At 56.0% G+C, this 22755-nt stretch overlaps 2 protein-coding genes across 7 annotated transcripts in view; one reads left to right on the forward strand and one right to left on the reverse strand.

Annotated features, from left to right (window-relative positions):
* The window catches only part of TJP3 (tight junction protein 3), a 47787-nt gene extending 38848 nt beyond the window's left edge, over positions 1-8939 (reverse strand). Inside the window, exon 1 of the mRNA XM_050770108.1 lies at positions 8720-8939. The gene's annotated coding sequence lies outside the window, so the exon portion shown is untranslated. The remainder of the gene's footprint in view (positions 1-8719) is intronic.
* Positions 8940-17056: 8117 nt separating this feature from the next.
* PIP5K1C (phosphatidylinositol-4-phosphate 5-kinase type 1 gamma) overlaps positions 17057-22755 on the forward strand; it is a 67438-nt gene continuing 61739 nt past the window's right edge. For 4 of the 6 annotated variants that reach the window (XM_050770244.1, XM_050770245.1, XM_050770243.1 and 1 more), the window contains exon 1: positions 17062-17246. In XM_050770244.1, the coding sequence (XP_050626201.1) occupies positions 17153-17246 (94 nt within the window). In that variant the 5' untranslated portion in view covers positions 17062-17152. Of the gene's footprint in view, positions 17247-22755 lie in introns of all 6 variants that reach the window. The other 2 variants (XM_050770242.1, XM_050770246.1) reach the window with 2 other exon arrangements.

The raw sequence follows: 22755 nt of genomic DNA on the forward strand, positions 1-22755 counted from the left end.
GGGAAACTGAGGTCCAGAGATAACAGGGGCTGGGCCGAGGTCCCCCAGTGAAGCAGGACCAGGCTGGTCTCGAACTCCTGAGCCACCGCGCCCAGCCTAATTGTACTTTTTAGTTTCACATGCGATTATTCAATTATTGTCTGTCTCCCCTAAAGACTGTGGGGCTTCCACTGTGCCTGTCAATCAGTCCTCCTGCAGCCCCATCACTGTGTATGCAGTAGGCGCTCAATAAATACTAAAAGAACGGGTGGGTGCGGTGGCTCACACCCGTAATCCCAGCACTTTGGGAGGCCGAGGCAGGTGGATCACAAAGTCAGGAGTTTGAGATCAGTCTGGCCAAGGTGATGAAACCCCATCTCTACTAAAAATACAAAAATTAGCCAGACACAGTGGCAGGCGCCTATAATCCCACTTACCCAGGAGATTGAGGCAGGATTACGAGATCAGGAGTTTGAGACCAACCTGGCCAAGATGGTCAAACCTGTCTCTACTAAAAATACAAAAATTAGCCGGGCGTGGAGGCAGGCACCTGTAGTCCCAGCTACTCGGGAGGCTGAGGCAGGAGAATCGCTTGAACCCAGGAGGCAGAGGTTGCAGTGAGCCAAGATTGCGCCACTGCACTCCAGCCTGGGCAACAGAGTGAGACTCCGTCTCAACAACAACAACAACAAAAAAGTACAATCTAGGCTCTGACGGCATCCAGCAGTCCCACCTACTCAGGAGGCTGAAACGGGAGGATGGCTCGGGCCCAGGAAGTTGAGGCTGCAGTGAGCTATGATTGCACCACTGCCCTCCAGGGAGGGAGGGAGTGGTACAGGGAGACTTTACCCAGGCTGAGGGCTCAGGGAGGGCTTCCCTCAGGAGCTGGTGCTGGAGAAGAGGACTGAGCTTTAAGACAAGTGACCAGCCAGGTGCAGTGCAGTGGCTCATGCCTGTAATCTCAGTACTTGGGGAGCCTGAGGCAGGAGGATCCCTTGCACCCAGGGGTTCAAGACCAGCCTGGGCAATGTAGCAAGACTCCATCTCTAAAAAAAAAATAATAATAACAAAATTAGCTAGACGTCAGCCACTCGGGAGGCTGAGGCAGGAGAATCGCTTGAACCCAGGAGGCAGAGGTTGCAGTGAGCCGAGATTGCACCACTGTACTCCAACCTGGGTGATAGAACAAGATCTGTCTCAAAAAAAAAAAAAATAGCTGGGCATACTGGTGGCCTACGCCTGTAGTGTTAGGTACTCAGGAAGCTGACGTGGGAGGATCACTTGAGCCTGGGAGGTTGAGGCTGCAGTGAGCTGTGATTGTGCCACTGTACTCCAGGCAAAAAAGAAAAAAGAGTGGGGTGGCCGGGCACGGTGGCTCAAGCCTGTAATCCCAGCACTTTGGGAGGCCGAGACGGGTGGATCACAAGGTCAGGAGATCGAGACCATCCTGGCTAACACGGTGAAACCCCGTCTCTACTAAAAAATACAAAAAAACTAGCCGGGCGAGGTGGCGGGCACCTGTAGTCCCAGCTACTCGGGAGGCTGAGGCAAGAGAAGGGCGTAAACCCGGGAGGCGGAGCTTGCAGTGAGCCGAGATTGCGCCACTGCACTCCAGCCTGGGCGACAGAGCGAGACTCTGTCTCAAAAAAAAAAAAAAAAAAGAAAAAAAGAAAAAAGAGTGGGGGAGTGACCGAGGTGAGGGGAATCCAGGCAGGGAATAGTTAGATCTGCAGGAGGCGAGCAAGGACACAGCCTGTGAAAAGGTCCTGGGGCAGGACCATGCCTGGCACATTGGAGGAACAGGGAGAGTGAGGAGGCCTGTGTGGCTGGGACAGAGTGAGGAGGAGAGAGGAAGAAAGGAAGGGCAGGGAGATGAGATGATGGGGCAGGGCCTTGTGGGCTACAGGGAGAACTTGGGCTTTGATCCCAAGGCAGGTGGGAGCCATGGAGGGCTGTGGGCAGGGAGAGATGGGCCTTGACTCAGGTGCTCACAGGTGCTCTCTGGTGGCTGCTACAGGAAGGACAGACAGTTGGGGACAAGGGTGGGAGCTGGGGACCAGGGTGGTGGGAACTGAACTGGCCCAGGTGGGCGATACTGGAGCGGGATCAGGTGGGGACGGAGGCGGGTGAAACGTGGGCAGATTCTGAAAACAGCTGCAAGCAGAGCCTCTCCCACTGGGGACAGACAGGATGTGGGAGGTGAAGAGAGGCCACTCCCAGGTGTGGGTGCCTGCACCTCTGGAAGGGGCAGGTGAAGCCTCTGTGATGGGACAAGGTGGAAGGGGTGGGAGGGAGATGGGGGCGGCAGTGGATGTGGTCAGGCTGGACAGAGACGCTCCTGGGGATGTCAGGGGGAAGCCAGCGCAGAGGGGGAAGTCCCGGACCCAGGGGAAAGCCAGCAAGGTGTTTATTCTTTTATTCATTTATTTATTTATTTATTTATTTATTTATTTATTTATTTTGAGACAGAGTCTCACTCGGTCGCCAGGCTGGAGTACAGTGGTGCGATCTCGGCTCACTGCAACCTCCGCCTCCCGGGTTCAAACGATTCTCCTGCCTCAGCCTCCTGAGTAGCTGCGATTGCAGGTGCCCGTCACCATGCCCGGCTAATTTTTATATTTTTAGTAGAGACAGGGTTTCACCATGTTGGCCAGAATGGTCTTGATCTACTGACCTCGTGATCCGCCCGCCTCAGCCTCCCAAAGTGCTGGGATTACAGGCGTAAGCCACCGTGATATGATGAGCCACTGCACCCAGCCTATTCTTTTTTTTCTTATTCCTGTTGAGCATTCTATTCTGTTCTGTTCTGTTCCGTTCTGTTCCGTTCCATTCCATTCTTTTGTTTTGCTTTGTTTTTTGTTTTTTGTTTGTTTGTTTGTTTTTTGAGATGGAGTTTTGTGCTTGTTACCCAGGCTGGAGTGCAATACTGTGATCTCCAGTCACTACAACCTCTGCCTCCTGAGTTCAAGCAATTCTCCACCCTCAGCCTCCCAAGTAGCTGGAATTACAGGAGCCCGCCACCGTGCCCAGCTAATTTTTGTATTTTTAGTAGAAACGGGGTTTCACCATATTGGCCAGGCTGGTCTCGAACTCCTGACCTCAGGTGATCCACACGCCTCGGCCTCCTAAAGTGCTGGGATTACAGGCCTGAGCCACCGCACCCATCCTCCATTCTATTCTTTTATTTGAGACAGGGTTGCTGTCTGTTGCCCCTGATGGTCTTGAATCCCTGGGCTCAAGTGATCCTCCTGCCTCAGCCCTCTCAAGTGCTGGGAGTGCAGTGGCACAATTATGACTCGCTGCAGCCTCGACCTCCTGGGCTCAAACAATCTGCCCACCTTAGCCTCCCGAGTAGATAGGATTTGGGATTACAGGCGCATGCCACCACGGCCAGCTAATTTTCGTGTTTTTCTTGGAGACTTTGGAGTTTCACTTTGTTGCCCAGGCTGGTCTCAAGAAAATATTCCTGCCGGGCGCGGTGGCTCAAGCCTGTAATCCCAGCACTTTGGGAGGCCGAGACGGGCGGATCACGAGGTCAGGAGATCGAGACCATCCTGGCTAACACGGTGAAACCCCGTCTCTACTAAAAAAAAAATACAAAAAACTAGCCGGGCGAGGTGGCGGGCGCCTGTAGTCCCAGCTACTCGGGCGTGAACCCGGGAGGCGGAGCTTGCAGTGAGCTGAGATCCGGCCACTGTACTCCAGCCTGGGCAACAGAGCGAGACTCCGTCTCAAAAAAAAAAAAGAAAATATTCCTGCCTTGGCCTCCCAAAGTGCTGGGATTACAGTCATGAGCCATCGCGCACAGCCTATTTTTTAATGAACATTTTATTTATTTATTTTGAAATAATTTTAGGCCAATTTATTTCACGTCTCTCCGCAGGCCCTTTGCCGCCCCAGGCCCCCATCCAGGATCCCACCTGGCGTTTGGCTGTCACGTCTCCTTAGACACCGCTGGGTTGTGACCGAGTCTGTCTTTCCTGTTCGGTGACCCGTCAGTCTGTGCTGGGCAGGTCTTTTGCAGAATGTCTCTCAATGTGGGGACACTGGGGACCAGCTGCTTCCCTCACGACGAGACTGGGGTGATGGGTTTTGGGGGACCTTGGGAGGTTTTAAGGAAGCTGTGTGGAGAGGACGGCGCAGGAGCAGAGACAGAGAGCAAAGACGGAGGTCAGCCAGGTGGGAGGAGACGCGCCGGTCTGTGGGTTGCCAAGAGTCGAATGACCTTTGAGGAAGGACGGATTCTAGGTGTGGTCGGCTCAGCCCTAATGCACAGGAGGGCTGAAGAATGTCTCAGGGTTTGGCATCCTTGGGAGGCTGGAGGACCTCATGGGGGGCACTTTGAAGTAGGAGGGGAGTGTGGAAACTACTAGAAGCTTGCAGTATGGAATGCAGCTCAGGGGGTTCAACCGGGGACTTGTTTTCTTTTTTTTGAGACAGTTTTTTTTTTTTTTTTTTTTTTTTGAGACGGAGTCTGGCTCTGTTGCCCAGGCTGGAGTGCAGTGGCCGGATCTCAGCTCACTGCAAGCCCCGCCTCCTGGGTTCACGCCATTCTCCTGCCTCAGCCTCCCGAGTAGCTGGGAGTACAGGCGCCCGCCACCTCGCCCGGCTAATTTTTTTTGTATTTTAGTAGAGACGGGGTTTCACCGTGTTAGCCGGGATGGTCTCGATCTCCTGAACTCGTGATCCGCCCGTCTCGGCCTCCCAAAGTGCTGGGATTACAGGCTTGAGCCACCGCGCCCGGCCGAGACAGTCTTGCTCTGCTACCTAGGCTGGAGTGCGGTGGTGCAGTCATAGCTCACTGTGGCCTCCACTTTCCTGGGCTCAAGTGATCTTCCCACCCCAGCCTCCTGAGTAGCTGGGACCACAGGTACACGCCACGCCGCCTAGCAGATTTTTGTATATTTTGTAGAGATAGGACCTCATTATGTTGCCCGGGCCTGTCTTGAACTGCTGGGCTCATGTGATCCTCCCACCTTGGCCTCCCAAAATGTTGGGATTCCAGGCGGCAGCCACCAAGGCATGCCAAAGATGCCATTTCCCCCAAAAGAGAGGACGGCTGAGCTCTAGAAGGAGGTTCCACAGCAGAGAGAGAAGAGCAGAGCCCCCTTGAATTCCAGCTCCTGCCTCAGTTTCCTCATCTGTAAAATGGAGATCCCGGTTTTGACCCTGAGCAATATTTCGGGGAAGGTTCAAAGGCTTAAGCATCCACCGCTAAGGATCCCCTGGGCTGCCTCTCCAAGCTTCTAACTCCACTCGGGCCCCCCATAGGAAAATCAAAGGTGAATTACAGTGTCTCAGGGTTAGAGGGGGCTCCCTGCCCCCTGAAAACCGTCTGCACTAAGATGTTGTCATTCTGGGCACGGAATGACATTTTTGAGATGGAGTCTCACTTTGTCGCTGGGGCGGGAGTGCAGCGGTGCGATCTCGGCTCACTGCAACCTCTGCCTCCCGGGTTCAAGCGATTCTCCTGCCTCAGCCTCCCAAGTAGCTGGAATTATAGACGCCCTCCAACACACCCGGCTAATTTTTGTATTTTTGGTAGAGATGGGGTTTCATCATGTTGGCTAGGCTGGTCTCAAACTCCTGACCTCAGGTGATCCACCCGCCTCGGCCTCCCAAAGTGCTGGGATTACAGGCGTGAGCCACCGCATCTGGCCTCATTTTGTACTTGTATGGGAGTTATGATTTTACTATTTTGGGAAAAAATATCCTTTAATATCATAAAGCCAAATGTCTTCAGGCCAGCACTCAAAGCTCTTTCTTCATTTTGGCTGAACGTGGTGACTCATGGCTATAATCCCAGCATTTTGGGAGGCCGAGGCAGGAGAATCACCTGAGATCAGGAGTTCGAGACCAGCCTGGCCAATATGGCGAAACCCTGTCTCTACTAAAAATACAAAAATTAGCTGGCCTGGTGGTGGGTGCTTATAATCCCAGCTACTCGGGAGGCTGAGGCAGAAGAATCACTTGAACCCAGGAGGTGGAGGTTGCAGTGAGCGGAGATCATGCCACTGAGCTCCAGCCTGAGCAATAGAGCAAGACTCCGTCTCAAGAAAAGTAAAATAAAATAAATTACAAAGCGCCTCTCATGCATGTTATCATCTGTGCAGCCATTGGCTCAATTATTGTGTTTCTTGTTCCATGTCTGTCTTTCCCCACCAAAACATACGCCCCACGAGAGCAGGAAGCATGGTCTGCCTTGCTCACTGCTGAATCTCCAAGGCCTGGTGACCCCACACTCGCGCATACAGTAAGTGCTCCATAAATGCCCGTTCCCTCCCTGGGTGACCCCTTCCCCCAGCCTAGGCTTCCGCTAACCTCAACCCATTCCAAAGGGTGTCAGGCTCCACCCTGAGCAAACACAGCTCCTCTGGCACCCGGCCAGCCCTAAAGAGGAAGAACAAGCACCCATAATCCCTGCCCTGGACTTTCCCCGGGACTCAGGGCCATGAGGAAGCACCAAGCCAGGGGGCAGGCCTTTCTCCAGATGCTGAGCCTGAGGCATCCGCTGGGGGCAGGGCCGGCCTCCAGAGCAGCGGCCTCCCCCCCACCCCGCCCCATCCCCGCCCACAAACGAGCTCCCCATCCTCTGCATCTTGACTCTTGCCTGCCTGACATTTCTACTTGGCTGTGCAGCCCGAGGTAAGCGGCTGTCCTTCTCTGAGCCAGGGTTCATCCTCTACAAACCACGAAGCTGATGAGACCACAGGACTCCCATTGGGAACAGGACAGCTCATCTTGACCCCAGAATGACCAAGAATCTGTTACCTGCTCTATTATGTCCGGCACTCAACAGCCCTGTGACTCGGTGACTCAATATCCTGCCTTTTTTTTTTTTTTTTTTTTTTTTTGAGACGGAGTCTCACTTTGTCACCCAGGCTGGAGTGCAGTGGCACAATCTCGGCTCACTGCAAGCTCCGCCTCCCGGGTTCCCGCCATTCTCCTGCCTCAGCCTCCCGAGTAGCTGGGACTACAGGCGCCCGCCACCACGCCCGGCTAATTTTTTGTATTTTTAGTAGAGACGGGGTTTCACTGGGTTAGCCAGGATGGTCTCGATCTCCTGACCTCGTGATCCGCCCGTCTCGGCCTCCCAAAGTGCTGGGATTACAGGCTTGAGCCATTGCGCCCGGCCTTTTTTTTTTTTTTTTGAGACAGAGTCTCACTCTTGCCCAGGCTGGAGTGTGGTGATACGATCTCGGCTCACTGCAACCTCCACCTCCCGGGTTCAAGAGATTCTCCTGCCTCAGCCTCCCGAGTAGCTGAGATCACAAGCACCCACAACCACAACTGGCTCATTTTTGCGTTTTTAGTAGAGACAGGGTTCCACTATATTGGCCGGGCTGGTCTCAAACTCCTGACCTCATGATCCATTCGCCTTGGCCTCCCAAAGTGCTGGGATGACAGGTGTGAGCCACCGCGCCGGCCCTCAATGTCTGCATTTTACAGCAGGAAACAGAGGCCCGGAGAGAAGGGAGGAGTGGAAGCCAAATCTACCTGAGTCCACAGGTTTGTTCTCAAAACCCAGGCAAGGTGGGATCCATGTCGCCCACCCCTACAGACTCCTGAATCTCAAGCAAGCCTGCTCCCTGAGAGCTCTGCGGCCACACGGCCACAAGGTGACCCCAATGCTGGGCTGCTCTGTCCCCTACCATGCGATCATCCACGCCTCCTCAGCCCCGGGGCACCCTCTTGGTGCTGGAGAAAGAGATTTGAGATGCAAAAATCGGACACTTGGCTCACCAGGAAGCTCCCTTGGTTCTCCCATTTGGGAGCAAATGACCCAGAAAAACACTTTTGCCGCCAACCCCTCCCCTCTCTGACTCTGAGAGCTCCTTCCTCCTTCCCGCCTGCCCAATCCTGCAGAGATTTTGCTCAGAGGCGTAAAGATTAGCAAAGGAAGGCCGGGCGCGGTGGCTCACGCCTGTAATCCCAGCACTTTGGGAGGCCGAGGCAGGTGGATCACCTGAGGTCAGGAGTTCAAGACCAGCCTGGCCAACATGGTGAAACCCCGTCTCTATTAAAAATACAAAAATTAGCTGGGCGTGGTGGTGGACGCCTGTAATCCCAGCTACTCAGGAGGCGGAGGCAGAGGTTGCAGTGAGCTGAGATCGCGCCACTGCACTCCAGCCTGGGCAAAAAGAGCGAAACGGCGTCTCAAAAAAAAAAAAAAAAAAAAGATTAACAAAAGAAAGCCCACCCCAGCTCCTCCCTGCAAAGCTCCCGGAGGTTCCAGCGGTGAGAACAGGGTGAGGGGTTGGGGGACGGAGATGCAGTTGTTTGAAAACTTGGGAGCCTTTTAAGAAGTTCCAGGAGGCTCAGGGATGGGTGAGGTCGCAGCCTTTCCCACCTGTCACCTCCTGGCCTCAGGCTGCAGGAGGTAAACCCAGGCTCTGTCCGGACTGCTATCCCCTCCCCTCCTCAGTTTGGGGGATCACAGACCAACCTGTGCGTCTTTGCCGCCTCCCCATCCCTGCACCACCTACATAACAATGACCCTTTGAAGTCTCTAGCTCAGTGTCCTGGGCAGGCCGCCAGGTGCAGTAACTGCCGGTCAGATAATCCCTACGAAACTATGTCAGATGCCCACGCAGGAGTGTCAGTTTCCTGCTTTCCGAGGAGCAGGGGAGACGGCTCGAGGCGGGGGAGGTTGGGGAGGAGTCCCAGGACCCTCAGCTGGGGAAGGCCAGCTCAGACAATGCACCCTGGGTGGAAAAGCAGAGTGGGGCGGGGGACTTACCTGTCTAGGAGGCTGGGTGGCCTCTGGGCAGGCGGCAGGTGCCAGGGCCCGGGTGCCCCCCTGGCACGGGTGGTGGGGAGGGATCCCGAGGCTTGTAGCTCTGGCCTCCCCACCTGTTTGACCAACTTTTCCTCTCCTGTGGTGGCAACAGGGAGGCAGGTCCCCTGCCAGTGGAACCAACGACCACAGACACAGGGAGACGGACCAGGGTGAGGGGGCGGGCCAGCAGGCGGGCTGGGTGTGAACCTCTGTCGCAAGGTGCCCTCACGTGGGAGCAGCTGGCCTTAACCCCTGCTTGCCCAGAGGTGAGCTTGCTCCTGCCTGCGCCCTCACCGCCGAGGCCCTGGCATCAAGCGTCCACACATAGTAGGTGCTTAGGAAACCCTCATTGGCTATATTCAGGCATGAATGGACCGCACCCCCTGAGTCCCCCTCCCTCCTGCTTCTTGCATCTGGAGCTGCCCAGCCTCTGTGTGTGCTGAGCCTCCCGCCAGGCACGCCGGCCCATCAGGTTGCGGCTTGGCATACTCTCTTACCCACCGCAGATCTGCGTGCACCGTCTGCCTCTCTACTACGAAGTGACTGGATTCCTACATAGAGAAGCTTCTGCCACTTCCCCACTGTGTGGCTCTGGGCAAATCACAGGGGCTTCTCGCTGTCCTCATCTAAAAAACAAGGAAGGGTCAGGTGTGGTGGCTCGCACCTGTAATCCCAGCACTTTGGGAGGCCGAGGTGGGGAGGATCACTTGAGCCCAGGAATTTGAGACCAGCCTGGGTAACACGGTGAAACCCATCTCTAGAAAAAAAATTTTTTTTTTTTTTGAGACGGAGTCTCGCTCTGTCGCCCAGGCTGGAGTGCAGTGGCACTATCTCCGCTCACTGCAAGCTCCGTTGCCTCCCGGGTTCACGCCATTCTCCTGCCTCAGCCTCCCTAGAAGCTGGGACTACAGGCGCCTGCCACCACGCCCGGCTAATTTTTTTATATTTTTAGTAGAGACGGGGTTTCACCGTGTTCGCCAGGATGGTCTCGATCTCCTGACCTCGCGATCCACCCACCTCGGCCTCCCAAAGTGCTGGAATTACAGGCGTGAGCCACCGCGCCCGGCCTACATCTTTTGTTTGTTGTTTGTTTTGAGACAGAGTCTCCCTCTATCACCCAGGTTGGAGTGCAGTGGCACGATCTCAGCTCACTGCAACCTCCACCTCCTGAGTTCAAGTGATTCTCCTGCCTCAGCCTCCCGAGTAGCTGGGATTACAGGCACCCACAACCACGCTTGGTTAAATTTTGTATTTTTATTTTTAGTAGAGACGGGGTTTCCCCATGTTGGCCAGGCTGATCTCAAACTCCTGACCTCAAGTGATCCGCCCGCCTCGGCCTCCCAAAGTGCTGGGATTACAGGCTTGAGCCACCGCGCCCGGTCAAGAAAACTTTTGTTTTGTTTTTTGTTTTTTTGAGACGGAGTCTCGCTCTGTCGCCCAGGCTGGATGGAGTGCAGTGGCCGGATCTCAGCTCACTGCAAGCTCCGCCTCCCGAGTTTACGCCATTCTCCTGCCTCAGCCTCCCGAGTAGCTGGGACTACAGGCGCCCGCCACCTCGCCCGGCTAGTTTTTTGTATTTTTTAGTAGAGACGGGGTTTCACCGTGTTAGCCAGGATGGTCTCGATCTCCTGACCTCGTGATCCGCCCGTCTCGGCCTCCCAAAGTGCTGGGATTACAGGCTTGAGCCACTGCGCCCGGCCAAGAAAACTTCTTTTAAAAATTAGTCAGATGTAGTGGCGCACACCTGTGGTCCCAGTTACTCAGGAGGCTGAGGCAGGAGGATCAATTGAACCTGGGAGGTTGAGGCTGCAGAGAGGTATAATTGTGCCACTGCACTCCAGCCTGGGTAACAGTGCAAGATCTTATCTAAAATAAAATAAAATAATACAGGAAAGGTTGGGCATGATGGCTCACACCTATAATCTCAGGGCATTGGAGGCCAAGGTGGCAGGATCACTTGAGGCCAAGAATTCGAGACCAGTCTGGGCAACATAGTGAGACCCGCCCCCATCTTTACCAGTACATTAAAATTAAAACTAAAGCAATTAAGTCTGGGCGCAGTGGTTCACGCCTGTAATCCCAGCACTTTAGGAGCCTGAGGAGGCCGGATCACCTGAGGTCAGGAGTTCAAGACCAGCCTGGCCAACATGGGGAAACCCCGTCTCTACTAAAAATACAAAAATTATCTGGGCATGGTGGCGGGCGCCTGTAGTTCCAGCTACTTGGGATGCTGAGGCAGGAGAATCGCTGGAGCCCAGGAAGCAGAGGTTGCAGTGAGCCGAGATTGCACCCCAGCACTCCAGCCTGGGGAACAGAGCAAGAACCTGGCTCAAAAATCAACAAATAAATAAATTAGAATGACACCTTACAGAGGTCATGGATTTTGTCGTGCTCATCCCTGGCGTGTCCTATGGCCTAGCACAGTGCCTGGTACACAGTAGGTGCTCAATATATGTTTTGGGCGTGAATGGACTACGGTCCCTCCAGCCTGCAGTACCTCCTGCTGACGGCAGTAGCCAATATGGCCACCAGGGGGCGCCAGAAACCACACAATCGGCCCCCGCCCGGCAGCCTCGGTTTTCCACTCTGCGTAATGGAAACAGCGGAGCAGGGGTGTGGGGGATGCGGGGAAGGCACAGAGGCTGGTGGCTCTCCCAGACCCCAGCCCCTCCTCGCTGTCCCTTGCCTCTCCCCTCCTGCCACCCCATCCCGGCCCTAGTTTTTTTTTTTTTTAAGTTTTTTGTTTGTTTGTTTTTGTTTTTTGAGACAGAGTCTGTCGCCCGGGCTGGAGTGCAGTGGTGCTGGGATTACAGGCATGAGCCACCGCGCCTGGCCTTTTTTTCTTTTTTTCTTTTTTTTTTTTTTTTTGAGACGGAGTCTCGCTCTGTCGCCCAGGCTGGAGTGCAGTGGCCGGATCTCAGCTCACTGCAAGCTCCGCCTCCCGGGTTTACGCCATTCTCCTGCCTCAGCCTCCCGAGTAGCTGGGACTACAGGCGCCCGCCACCTCGCCCGGCTAATTTTTTTTTGTATTTTTTAGTAGAGATGGGGTTTCACCGGGTTAGCCAGGATGGTCTCGATCTCCTGACCTCGTGATCCGCCCGTCTCGGCCTCCCAAAGTGCTGGGATTACAGGCTTGAGCCACCGCGCCCGGCCTACCTGGCCTTTTTTTCAAAGTTTTTATCTTGCATTAAAGTTACACATGCGGCCCGGTGCAGTGGTTCACTCCTGTAATCCCAGGACTTTGGGAGGCCAAGGCAGGCAGAACACCTGAGGTCAGGAGTTCAAGACCAGCCTGGTCAACACAGTGAAACCCCCATCTCCACTAAAAATACAAAAATTAGCCAGGCGTGGTGGTGTGCGTCTGTAATCCCAGCTACTAGGGAGGTTGAGGCAGGAGAATCGCTTGAACCCGGGAGGCGGAGGTTGCAGTGAGCGGAGATCCCACCACACTGCACTCCAGCCTGGGCGACACAGCGAGACTCCTTCTCAATAATAATAATAATGATAATAATAAAGTTATACAGTGTGCCTTTTTTTTTTTTTTTTGCGGGGGAGTCTCGCTCTGTCACCCAGACTGGAGTGCAGTGGTGCGATCTCGTCTCACTGCAAGCTCCGCCTCCTGGGTTCACGCCATTCTCCTGCCTCAGCCTCCCGAGTAGCTGGGACTACAGGCGCCAGCCGCCACGCCCAGCTAATTTTTTGTATTTTTTTAGTAGAGACAGGGTTTCACCATGTTAACCAGGATGATCTCGATCTCTTGACCTCGTGATCCACCTGCCTTGGCCTCCCAAAGTGCTGGGATTACAGGCATGAGCCACCGCATCCTGCCTACAGTGTGCATTTTTTATTTTTCTTTTTTTTTAAGACAGAGTCTCACTCTGTTGCCCAGGCTGGAGTGCAATGGTGTGATCTGGGCTCACTGCAACCTCCACCTCCCGGGTTCAAGCAATTCTCATGCCTCAGCCTCCCAAGTAGCTGGGATTACAGGCATGCACCAACAGGCCCGGCTAATTTTTGTATTTTTAGTAAAGACGGGGTTTCACCATGTTGTTCAGGCTGGTCCTGAACTCCTGACCTCGTGATCCACCCGCCTCGGCCTCCCAAAGTGCTGGGATTACAGGTGTGAGCCACCGTGCCCGGCCCATGTGCATTTTTAAGAGCTGAGTCATCTAGATTTGTTCAGAAAATTATACGTGTGATGTCGCCTCCCTACAATTTCCCTCACAAGAGGCTGCTTTGTTGTTGTTGTTGTTGTTGTTGTTATTTTGAGATGTAGTCTTGCTCTGTCACCCAGACTGGACGTGGTACAATCTTGGCTCACTGCAACCTCCGCCTCCCAGGTTCAAGCGATTCTCCTGCCTCAACCTCCCGAGTACTTGGGGATTACAGATGCCCACCAACATGCCCGGCTAATTTTTGTATTTTTAGTAGAGATGGGGGTTTCACCATGTTGGCCAGGCTGGTCTGGAACTCCTGACCTCAGGTGATCTGCCCTCCTCAGCCTCCCAAAGTGCTGGGATTATAGGCGTGACCCACCATGCCCGGCCAACAGGCTGCTTTTAACTGCTTGTTTTAATGTTGACTTCCGCGTCTCTAAGTTATGACTCTTCGGCCAGTTTTAGCATTTTTTAAAAAATATATATTTCCTCTTCATTATCCTCATCAATGATCTAACCTCCAGCCCTTCCTCCACTTTATCTGGCATCCAAATTGCTTGGAAGGGGGAAGTCATGAACACCCAGATTGTACCCCCCACCACCACCCTGCCCAGTTTCTGGTGTGCGAAGTCTGCGTTGGGGCCTGGAAACCTGCATTTCTTTTCCTTTTCTTTGTTTTGAGACGGAGTCTCGCTCTGTCACTCAGACTGGAGTGCAATGGGGCTATCTCGGCTCACTGCAACCTCTGCCTCCCGGGTTCAAGCAATTCTCCTGCCTCAGCCTCCCAAGTACTTGGGACTACATACGCCCACCACCACACCCAGCCAATTTTTTTTTTTTTTTTTTTTTTTTTTTTTTTTTTTTTTTTTTTTTTTTTTTTTTTTTTTTTTGAGACGGAGTCTCGCTCTGTCACCCAGGCTGGGGTGCGGTGGCCGGATCTCTGCTCACTGCAAGCTCCGCCTCCCGGGTTCATGCCATTCTCCTGGCTCAGCCTCCCGAGTAGCTGGGACTACAGGCGCTCGCCACCTCGCCCGGCTAGTTTTTTGTACTTTTTAGTAGAGACGGGGTTTCACCGTGTTAGCCAGGATGGTCTCGATCTCCTGACCTCGTGATCCGCCCGTCTCGGCCTCCCAAAGTGCTGGGATTACAGGCTTGAGCCACCGCGCCCGGCCGCCAATTTTTGTATGTTTAGTAGAGATGGGGTTTCACCATGTTGGCCAGGCTGGTCTCGAACTCCTGACCTCAAGTGATTCACCAACCTCGGCCTCCCAAAGTGCTGGAATGACAGGCATGAATCACCACGCCCAGCCCCTTCCCCCGAACTTTATCTGGCATCTGAATTTCCTGGAAGCGGGGAGTCATGAACACCCAGATTGTGCCCCCCGCCAACTCTGCTCAGTTTCTGGTGTGTGAAGTCTGAGTGGGGGCCTGGGAACCTGCATTTCTTTCCCTTTTCATTGTTTGTTTTGAGACCGGGTCTTGCTCTGTTGCCTAGGCTAGACTATAGTGGTGTGATCATAGCTCACTGCAGCTTCCAACTTCTGGGCTCAAGTGATCCTCCCACCTCAGCCTCCCAAGTAGCTGGGATTACAGGCATGCGCCACCACGCCCAACTAATCTTTGTATTTTTAGTAGAAACAGAGTTTCTCCATGACGGTCAGGCTGGTCTCGAACTCCTGACCTCAGGCAATCCGCCTGCCTCGGCCTCCCAAAGTGCTGGGATTACAGGCATGAGCCACTGCATCTGGCCAAGCCAGGCTAATTTTTAATTTGTTTTGTAGAGATCTGGTCTTGCTATGTTGCCCAGGCTGGTCTTGAACTCCTGGGCTCAAGTGATCCTCCTGCCTCAGCCTCAATCCCAAAGCACTGGGATTACGGGCATGAACCACCGCACCTGGTCTCGGAAACGGCATTTCTAACAAGCTCCCAAGTGAGGCTAATGTGGCTGGCCCAGAGACCATACCTTGAGAACCAGTGGTCTAAATCTTTTTTTCAAGATAGATTCTGGATGAATCAGGGGCTCTGTTGATGACCTGAGTCCAAATAACTCTTCCTGGAGCCTTAAAATGGTGGAGACCAGGTGTGGTGGTTCACGCCTATAATCCTCACACTTTTGGAGGCCAAGGTGGGCGGATCACCTGAGGTCGGGAGTTTGAGACCAGCCTGGCCAATTTTAGTAGAAATCCCGTTTCTACTAAAATTACAAAAATTAGCCAGGTATGGTAGCACACACCTGTGGTCCCAGCTACTTGAGAGGCTGAGGTGGGAGGATCGCTTGGACCTGGGAGGCAGAGGCTGCAGTGAGCCAAGATCGCGCCACTGCACTCCAGCCTGGGTGACAGAGCAAGACTGCATCTCAAAAAAGAAAAAAACAAAAAATGGTAGTAAAATACACATAACACACAATTCACCATTTTCACCATTTCTTTTTTTTTTTTTTTTTGTTTTGCTCTGTCGCCCAGGCTGGAGTACAGTGGTGCCATGTTGGCTCAATGCAACCTCCGCCTCTCGGGTTCAAGTGATTCTCCTGCCTTAGCCTCCCGAGTAGCTGGGATTACAGGCATGTGCCAACTCCCGGCTATTTTTTTGGTATTTTTAGTAGAGACAGTGTTTCGCCACGTTGGCCAGGCTGGTCCTGAACTCTTGACCTTACGTGATCCACCCACCTCGGCCTCCTAAAGTGCTGGGATTACAGGCGTGAGCCACCACACCCGGCCCATTTTCACCATCTGTTTCTTTTTTGGAGACAGTCTTGCTCTGTTGCCCAGGCTGGAGTACAGTGGTGCCATGTGGGCTCACTGCAACCTCTGCCTCCCGGGTTCAAGTGATTCTCCTGCCTCAGCCTCCCGAGTAGCTGGGACTACAGGTGCCCGCCACTACGCCCGGCTAATTTTTTGTATTTTTGGTAGAGACGGGGTTTCACCAGGGTTTCACCAGGATGGTCTCGATCTCATGACCTTGTGGTCTGCCTGCCTCAGCCTCCCAAAGTGCAGGCTTGAGCCCCACGCCCGGCCACGTGTAGATCATTATTATTTACATGTACTGTGTATATCACTGTTATTGGCATATTTTGTACATATCAGTGTTATTGACATGTAGTGTGTATATCACTGTTAATAATGTGTATTGCATAGATCAATGTTAGTCACATGTATTGTGTAGATCAATGTTATCGGTATTCATCGTGTATAGCAATGTTATTGGCATGTATTGCATACAGCAATGCCATTTGTATGTTTTTTGTAGATCCATGTTAATGATCTGGTATAGATTCATGTTATTGGGGTTATTAGCATGTATTATGTATATGCATGTAATTGGCAAGTGCTGTGTATATCCATGTTATTGGCATGTGATGTGTATATCCGTGTTGTTGGCATGTATTGTGTATATCCATGTTATTGGCATCTATTGGGTAACTCCATATTATTGGCATGTGCTGTGCAGGTCCATGTGTTTTTTGTTTTTGAGACAGAGTCTCACTCTGTGGCCCAGGCTGGAGTTCAACCACGCGACCTTGCCTCACTGCAACCTCCACCTCCTAGGTTCAAGCGATTCTTTTGCCTCAGCCTCCCGAGTAGCTGGGATTACTGGTGTGCGCCACCGCGCCCAGCTATTTTTTGTATTTTTAGCAGAGACAGGATTTCACCATGTTGGTCAGGATGGTCTCGAACTCCTGACCTCAGGTGATCCGCCTCCTCGGCCTCCCAAAGTGCTGGAATTACAGGCGCGAGCCACCGCGCCCTGCTGGATCCATGCTACTGTCATGTGCTGCGCAGGTCCCTGTTACTGGCATGTGTTGTTTAGATCCATGTTATTGGCATGTGCTGTGTACATCCATATTATTGGCATGTGATGTATAGATCCATATTATTGGGATGTGTTGTGTAGTTCCATGTCATTGGTATGCAGTGTGCACAGCAATGTTATTGATACTTATCGTGCCTGTCAATCTTTCTTACCTAACACGATGGAATGGCGAGCCTGGCGCTGTCCTCCCACCCCTGGGCGCGAGGGGGCACTCGAGGCGCTTCTGGCCGTAGGTCGCACGCCGGCCCCGCCCCCGAGTCCCGATTGGCTGCGCGCCGTCCGCGGCGTCGCACGCACGCAGGCCCCGCCCCGTCCGCCCCGCGCCGGCCCGGCGCGCCCTCCCTTGGCCGGCGGCGCTTGTTGTTCGGCGGCGGCGGTCGCAGCTCGGGTACCCCTCGGGCGCCCCCGCCGCCGTCCGCGCGCGGCCATGGAGCTGGAGGTGCCGGACGAGGCGGAGAGCGCCGAGGCGGGGGCCGTGCCCTCGGAGGCGGCGTGGGCGGCGGAGAGCGGGGCGGCGGCAGGTAACGGCCCGGCCTCCGGGGGCTGCGGCCCGCTGGGCTCGTCCGAGCGCTGAGGGTCGCGGGGCTGTGGGGCCGGGACTGGGGCTGCACGGTCGCTGCGGGGTCCCCGCTGGTTCCGGTAGCCTGGGGCGGGGCAGCCTCCTGGAGCCCCGGGGAGGACGGGGCTGGGGCCGCGCCGGGAAGTGGGAGGCCTGCGGGGTGCCACCTCCCACCGCTCCAGGGCCGGGGGCGACTCGGCGTGGGCGCCGCTGGGGACCCCCGTTCTGCCGGCCTCTGCTCGGATCCACTCCCCGGGGCTGCCCGGCGTGTGAGTGGCGGCTGCTTGGGTGGAGAAGGCGGGGGTCTCTGAGGCCGTGCGTGTCCACCTCGTGATGTCACCTCCCTTTCTGTAAGTCCCCAGACCTGGGTACGGGTGCACGACCTTTCCTCACCTTCCTGGGCCTCAGTTTACCTCCTTGCTACAATGAGGGGAGGAAAAGGGTGACATTTCAAGATACCTCCACCGCCCCGGCTGTGCACACAGGGTGCCCTGTCGCCCCCTCTCCCTCTCCCCGAGCCTTCCCCCGGGACACACTGGTGGGGCTGCGGGCTGGGCGGGGGGCGCGGTTGTCTCATGCCCCTTTTGGCTGCTTCCTGGCCCTCCAGCCGGGTAGGTGCGGGCAGCTGGGCCTGCCCTTCTGTGGGGACGGTGTGCAGAGCCCAGAGGAAGGGAACGGCTCCTTCTCTGTCGAGGTCACAAGCTCCCAAATCGGAAGTTTCCGGATTCACAAAATCCTCTGCTCCTCCCAGGCAGCCGGCAGCAGCAACGTCTCTGTAGACACCCACACGGGCATCCGTCCTCCTTCTCCCCCCGGGCCTCCCGAAGCTTCCTTGGTTGGCAGGCGGGCAAGCGGGCGGGCGGGCGGGCGATGCGTGCTGCCTGGGAGTTGGGGGAAATGTCTGGAGAGAGAGAGAGAGAGTGTGGAAGTTATCAAGTCCCCCCCCCCCCCACCGCCCCCAGCCTTGAAAGACACTCGTGGCTTCCCTCCTGGCGGCCATATGGAACTGCTTGGTGGATGACCCGGTTCCTTCCCCAGAGCCAGTGGCCTCGCCCCTTTCTTTGCGGGCAGCCAGTGTCCTGGCCTGGCTAACACGAGACATGGTGGAGGAACCCAGGCAGGGCAGCAGGCCCTAGCCCGGGTTCCTTTCTCGGGCCCCCCAACTTCCGCTGTCAGCCCTCTGACCCCAGCTGGTCAGAGACAAAGTAACCCAGGACTCGCTGACCACGAGAAAACCGCACTGTGACCATTCATCTTATCAGGGGCTCTGGGAGCACTGGGGACAGATAAAGTTGCCAGCTGCAGGAGCCATGGCTGGGGCTGAGCATGGGCGGGGAGGGGACAGCTGGAAGGTCAGGGTCCGGCATCTCTGCCCATCCCTGAAATCCACAGAAATCGGACTCCAGCTGGCCATATATTGCCTCTGAAATTTTAAAATTCAGAGTTGCCTCATTCCTCCAACGCCATCTCTTCTATGTCAGTGCTGGTGAGTTTAGGTTGTGCCTGGCTGGGCCGCGGAGACCTGAGCACATAAAGGGGCCTGCTTGTTCTTCACCGAGATGGTTTCATGTCTCACTGGGGCTTCTCTGCCTTGGCAGAGGTATGTTGAGCCAGGAAATGAGGGGTGCTGAGCAGCGCCCCTGGCTTCTGTCCACTGTACGCCAGGAGTACCTCCCAGTTGTGACAGCCACAAGTGACCCAGACATTGTTCAGTGTCCCCTGGGGGCAGGACGGCCCTGGTGAGAAATGCCACACGTTTATGACTCTGTGAACTGCTTGCTTTTTATCTGTGGTCATCTGGAGTCTCCCCACCCTATGTTGGTATCGGTTTGTAGAGAGGGCGAGTGCCAGGCAGTGGTTAAGGGGGAGCCCCTGGAGTTGTTCCCACCAGGGTACCCCTCCCAGCTCCGCGCCTCAGTTGCTGTGTGGCCATCACTTCCCTGGGCTTCAGTGTCCTGTCTGTAAAATGGGGTGATGACCGTGTCTGCCGGGGGCTGGCTGAGCCTGGGATGAGTTGGCACTCACGCTTGGTGACTGTGTGCCGGTTGGCCGCCCCCTTCGGGCCTCTCCATCGTCAGTGCCTCCAGGCCCCTGCTGAGGCCCGTGCCGGTGGTTTCTGGAGTCAACTCTTGCTGTTAGAGGCGATGGTGACACCTTCCAGAAAGCTCAGCTACAGCGGGAGCCTTGTCCGACAGGCTGAGGGAGGCTGCCCGTTTCCCGTGGCACTGCCAGCTCCCAATGTCGTCGTCCTTGGCGATTTTGGCCGATCCGGTGGGAGGCAAAGCAATGTCTCGTTGGTGTTTAAAATCTGGTTCCTCTAATTGCCCGGGCTCCTGGCTCCCGAGACGTGGCCTGAATGGCGTCTCCACGGGCCATGGCTGTGGGGCACATGGGGGCCGTCTTGGGAAGGCCGGGTCTTGGGATGCGGCTGTGCCCGCTGTGGGGGCCGATGGCCTGTGGTGGGGTTTGGTCTGAGCTCTGGCCTGGGTGTGTCTGAGCCTCTTCCAGGCTGTCCTATCTCTGTGATGCCCCAGAACGCTCAGCTCCATCTCTGCCCCTGCCCCACTCCCACGGCTGATCTGTCTCTATGATGCCCTGAAAGGTCAGCTACATCCCTGCCCCTGCCCCACTCCCGCGGCTGATCTGGCGGCAAATGATGTCAGCTTCACCTTCAGAACTGGCCCAGAACCCACTGACTCCTTCCCTGTCCTCTGCCTCCCCCGGGTCCAGCTTGGTCCTCCCCGGTCCAGTTCGACCCTCCCCAGTCCAGCCCGGTCTTCCCCGGTCCAGCTCGGTCCTCCTCCGTCCAGCTCAGTCCTCCTTGCACCAGCTCGGTCCTCCTCCATCCAGCTCGGTCCTCCTCCATCCAGCTTGGTTCTCCTTCTCCCTTTGAGCCAGGCCCAGCGCTCCTGTTCTTCCTCTGCTCCCTGTCCCACATTCCAGGAGGACCCCATTAAAAACCAGCAGCCCAAGTCCCACCCCTCCTCTGCTGGCAGCCCTCCATAGCTCCCACCTCCCTCAGGGTCAAAGACACAGTCCTCCTTGAAGCCCATCAGGCCCTGCACAGCCTGCGCCGGGCCCTTGCCCTCCCCTCCGCACTCTGATGCCGCCCATGGGCCCCTTGCTGTTCCTCCAGCACGCGGGGTGTGGTCCTGCCCCAGGGCCTTTGCACTGCTGTCCTCGCCCCCTGCCTGGAATGCCCCTCCTCCTTTCTGTGTCCTTCACTCCCTTAGCACTCTCTAGGTTTTGCGGGAGCATCTCCTCTCCGTGAGGCCTCCCCGCCCTGCTGTCACTACACAGCGGCCTCCCCTCCTCCGTCCCCTGCCCTCCCGGTTCCTCTTCCTTGTTTGTGTCACCATAGCACTTGTCACCACCTGAAACATATGGCTCTGCTGACGTGTTTTCTGACCATCTCCTCCTGAGCGAGAGCTCCGCCAGGGCCAAGGCTGTCTGTGCTGCTCCCGCGGCATCCCCTGCACCCGGAAGAGCTCAGCACAGGGCAGAGCCTGGTGAACATCAGGTGCACGAGGGCAGCAGTGCCAGGGAGGAAGGGCAGGGTAGAATGGGGTGACTGGGAAGGGCTTGCCAAGAAGGTGGCATCTGAGGGAGACCTGTGGGTGGTGGGCAGGAAGAGGGCATGGCCCCAGCAGAGGCCCCGCGTGCCTGGAGCACAGTGTAGTGTGGTCACAGGGCCGGGCAGGGAGTCAGCACCACCACCAGGGCCTCCCCTATAGCTGTGGTGGTCTGCATAAAAGGTCAGGGAGGCCTGGCATGGTGGCTTACACCTGTAATCCCAGCATTTTGGGAGGCTGAGGCAGGAGGATCACTTGACCTCAGGAGTTTGAGACCAGCCTGGGGCAACGTAGCAAGACCCCGTCTCTACTAAAAAAAATTAAAAGAAGTAACTAGACGTAATGGCATGCACCTGTAGTTCCAGCTACTCAGGAGGCTGAGGCAGGAGGATCACCTGAGCCTGGGAGGCCGAGGCTGCAGTGAGCTGTGATCGTGCCACTGCACGCCTGAGTAACAGCGAAATAGTGTCTCAACAACCACAACAACACAAAAGGGTCAGTGGGATTGTGGTGTCTCTCGTTGCAAGTCAACAGGGCCCAGGCGGAGTCTGAGGACGCTGGGGACGGAAAGTTCCTCATTCTGTCCCGCCCTGGCCTCCTCCCAGGATGCAGGTAAGGCACTGTGACTGCCGCAGCCTGGGTGTCCCGGTGGAGAGGCCTCGGGAGTCGGCCCTCCTGGGTTCACACCCAGCGCCACTGCATGCCAGCCGGGGACGTGTGGCCTCGGTGTCCCTGTCTGTAAAGTGGGCGTGATGGCTGCTTTTCTCCTGGGCTGCGTGGAGAATCGAGGGGTAAAGCCCTTAGAAGGCACAGGGCAGGCAGCCGGCCCCGCGAGAGAGCTAGGATGCCCCCTCCCTCCCAGGTTGCCGTTGGAGGAGGAGTCCCCTTCGTGTGCTGCTTCCGGTGGGGGACCAGGTGCCAAGCGAGCTCACCTGGGTGCTGGGGTCCACCGTGGGAGTCAGGGCTCGCGAAAGCGTGGGGTCCATTCCTGCAGGTCCTCGCATGGGCTCCAGACCTTTGTTGAATACCTCGTGTGGGCCGGGTGGGGCTCAGGGTGCCCGGTCTTTTGGTGCCAACGGGACTCCCTCGCTGACCCCTTGGAGCCCTCAGTTGCTGGGCGTCAGGCTGTGGATGGCAACAAGTGGCCACATGAGCCCCAGCCCGAATCTGTCCATGCCAGTTCTTGTCGACAAAGTTTTATTGGCAACAGCCACACCATTTGTTCCCTTGCCGGCCTTGGTGGCCTCCATGCTGCAGCGGCAGAGCTGGGAGCTGAGTGTCACGCTTGGGACTGCGTGTTCCGCAGAGCCAAAAACACTTGCTGCCCGGTCCTTTACAGAAGATGTTTGCCCAGCCCAGAGCCGGGCTGCGTTGGGCGGTGGTGAGTGTGGGGAGGGTACCTGGGAGGTCGAGTGGCCAGGCCTGTGACAGCCAAGGACTCGGAGGCAGGTGACTGTCACCACGAGCTGAATAAGGATGGGCTGTGGCTCAGGCGACGTAGGCGGTGGGACAGCCGCGCCGAGCCCGTGGGGTGGGAACGTGCTGCACCCACTTGAGCTGCAGAAGTGAAGTCCGTGCGGTGCGAGAGGGTCGTGTGAGGTCGGACGTGAGGACAGCCGGCGGCACTGGCGTCTGAGTGGGGCGGCGAGCACCCATTCACAGCCCCGGCGCCTGGTGGGGGATGGTCTGTGGGCAGCCATGCTCTGTGGGGTTGGGGCAGGTGTCCAGGTGAGTGGCGCCGGTGCCTGGACAGGGCATGGGGAGGTGAGGGCTGGTGAGGGAGATGAGGGGCCCGGAAGGATTTTGGCCTAAGCCCTGGAGCTGGTGGCCAGGGTGGCGAGGACTGAGGACAGAGCAGGACTGTGGGACAGAGCAGGACAGCCCAGGCTCTGTGGCAGG

This window comes from Macaca thibetana, chromosome 19 (genome assembly GCF_024542745.1).
Source record: "Macaca thibetana thibetana isolate TM-01 chromosome 19, ASM2454274v1, whole genome shotgun sequence".
In the NCBI taxonomy this organism is placed as follows: domain Eukaryota; kingdom Metazoa; phylum Chordata; class Mammalia; order Primates; family Cercopithecidae; genus Macaca; species Macaca thibetana.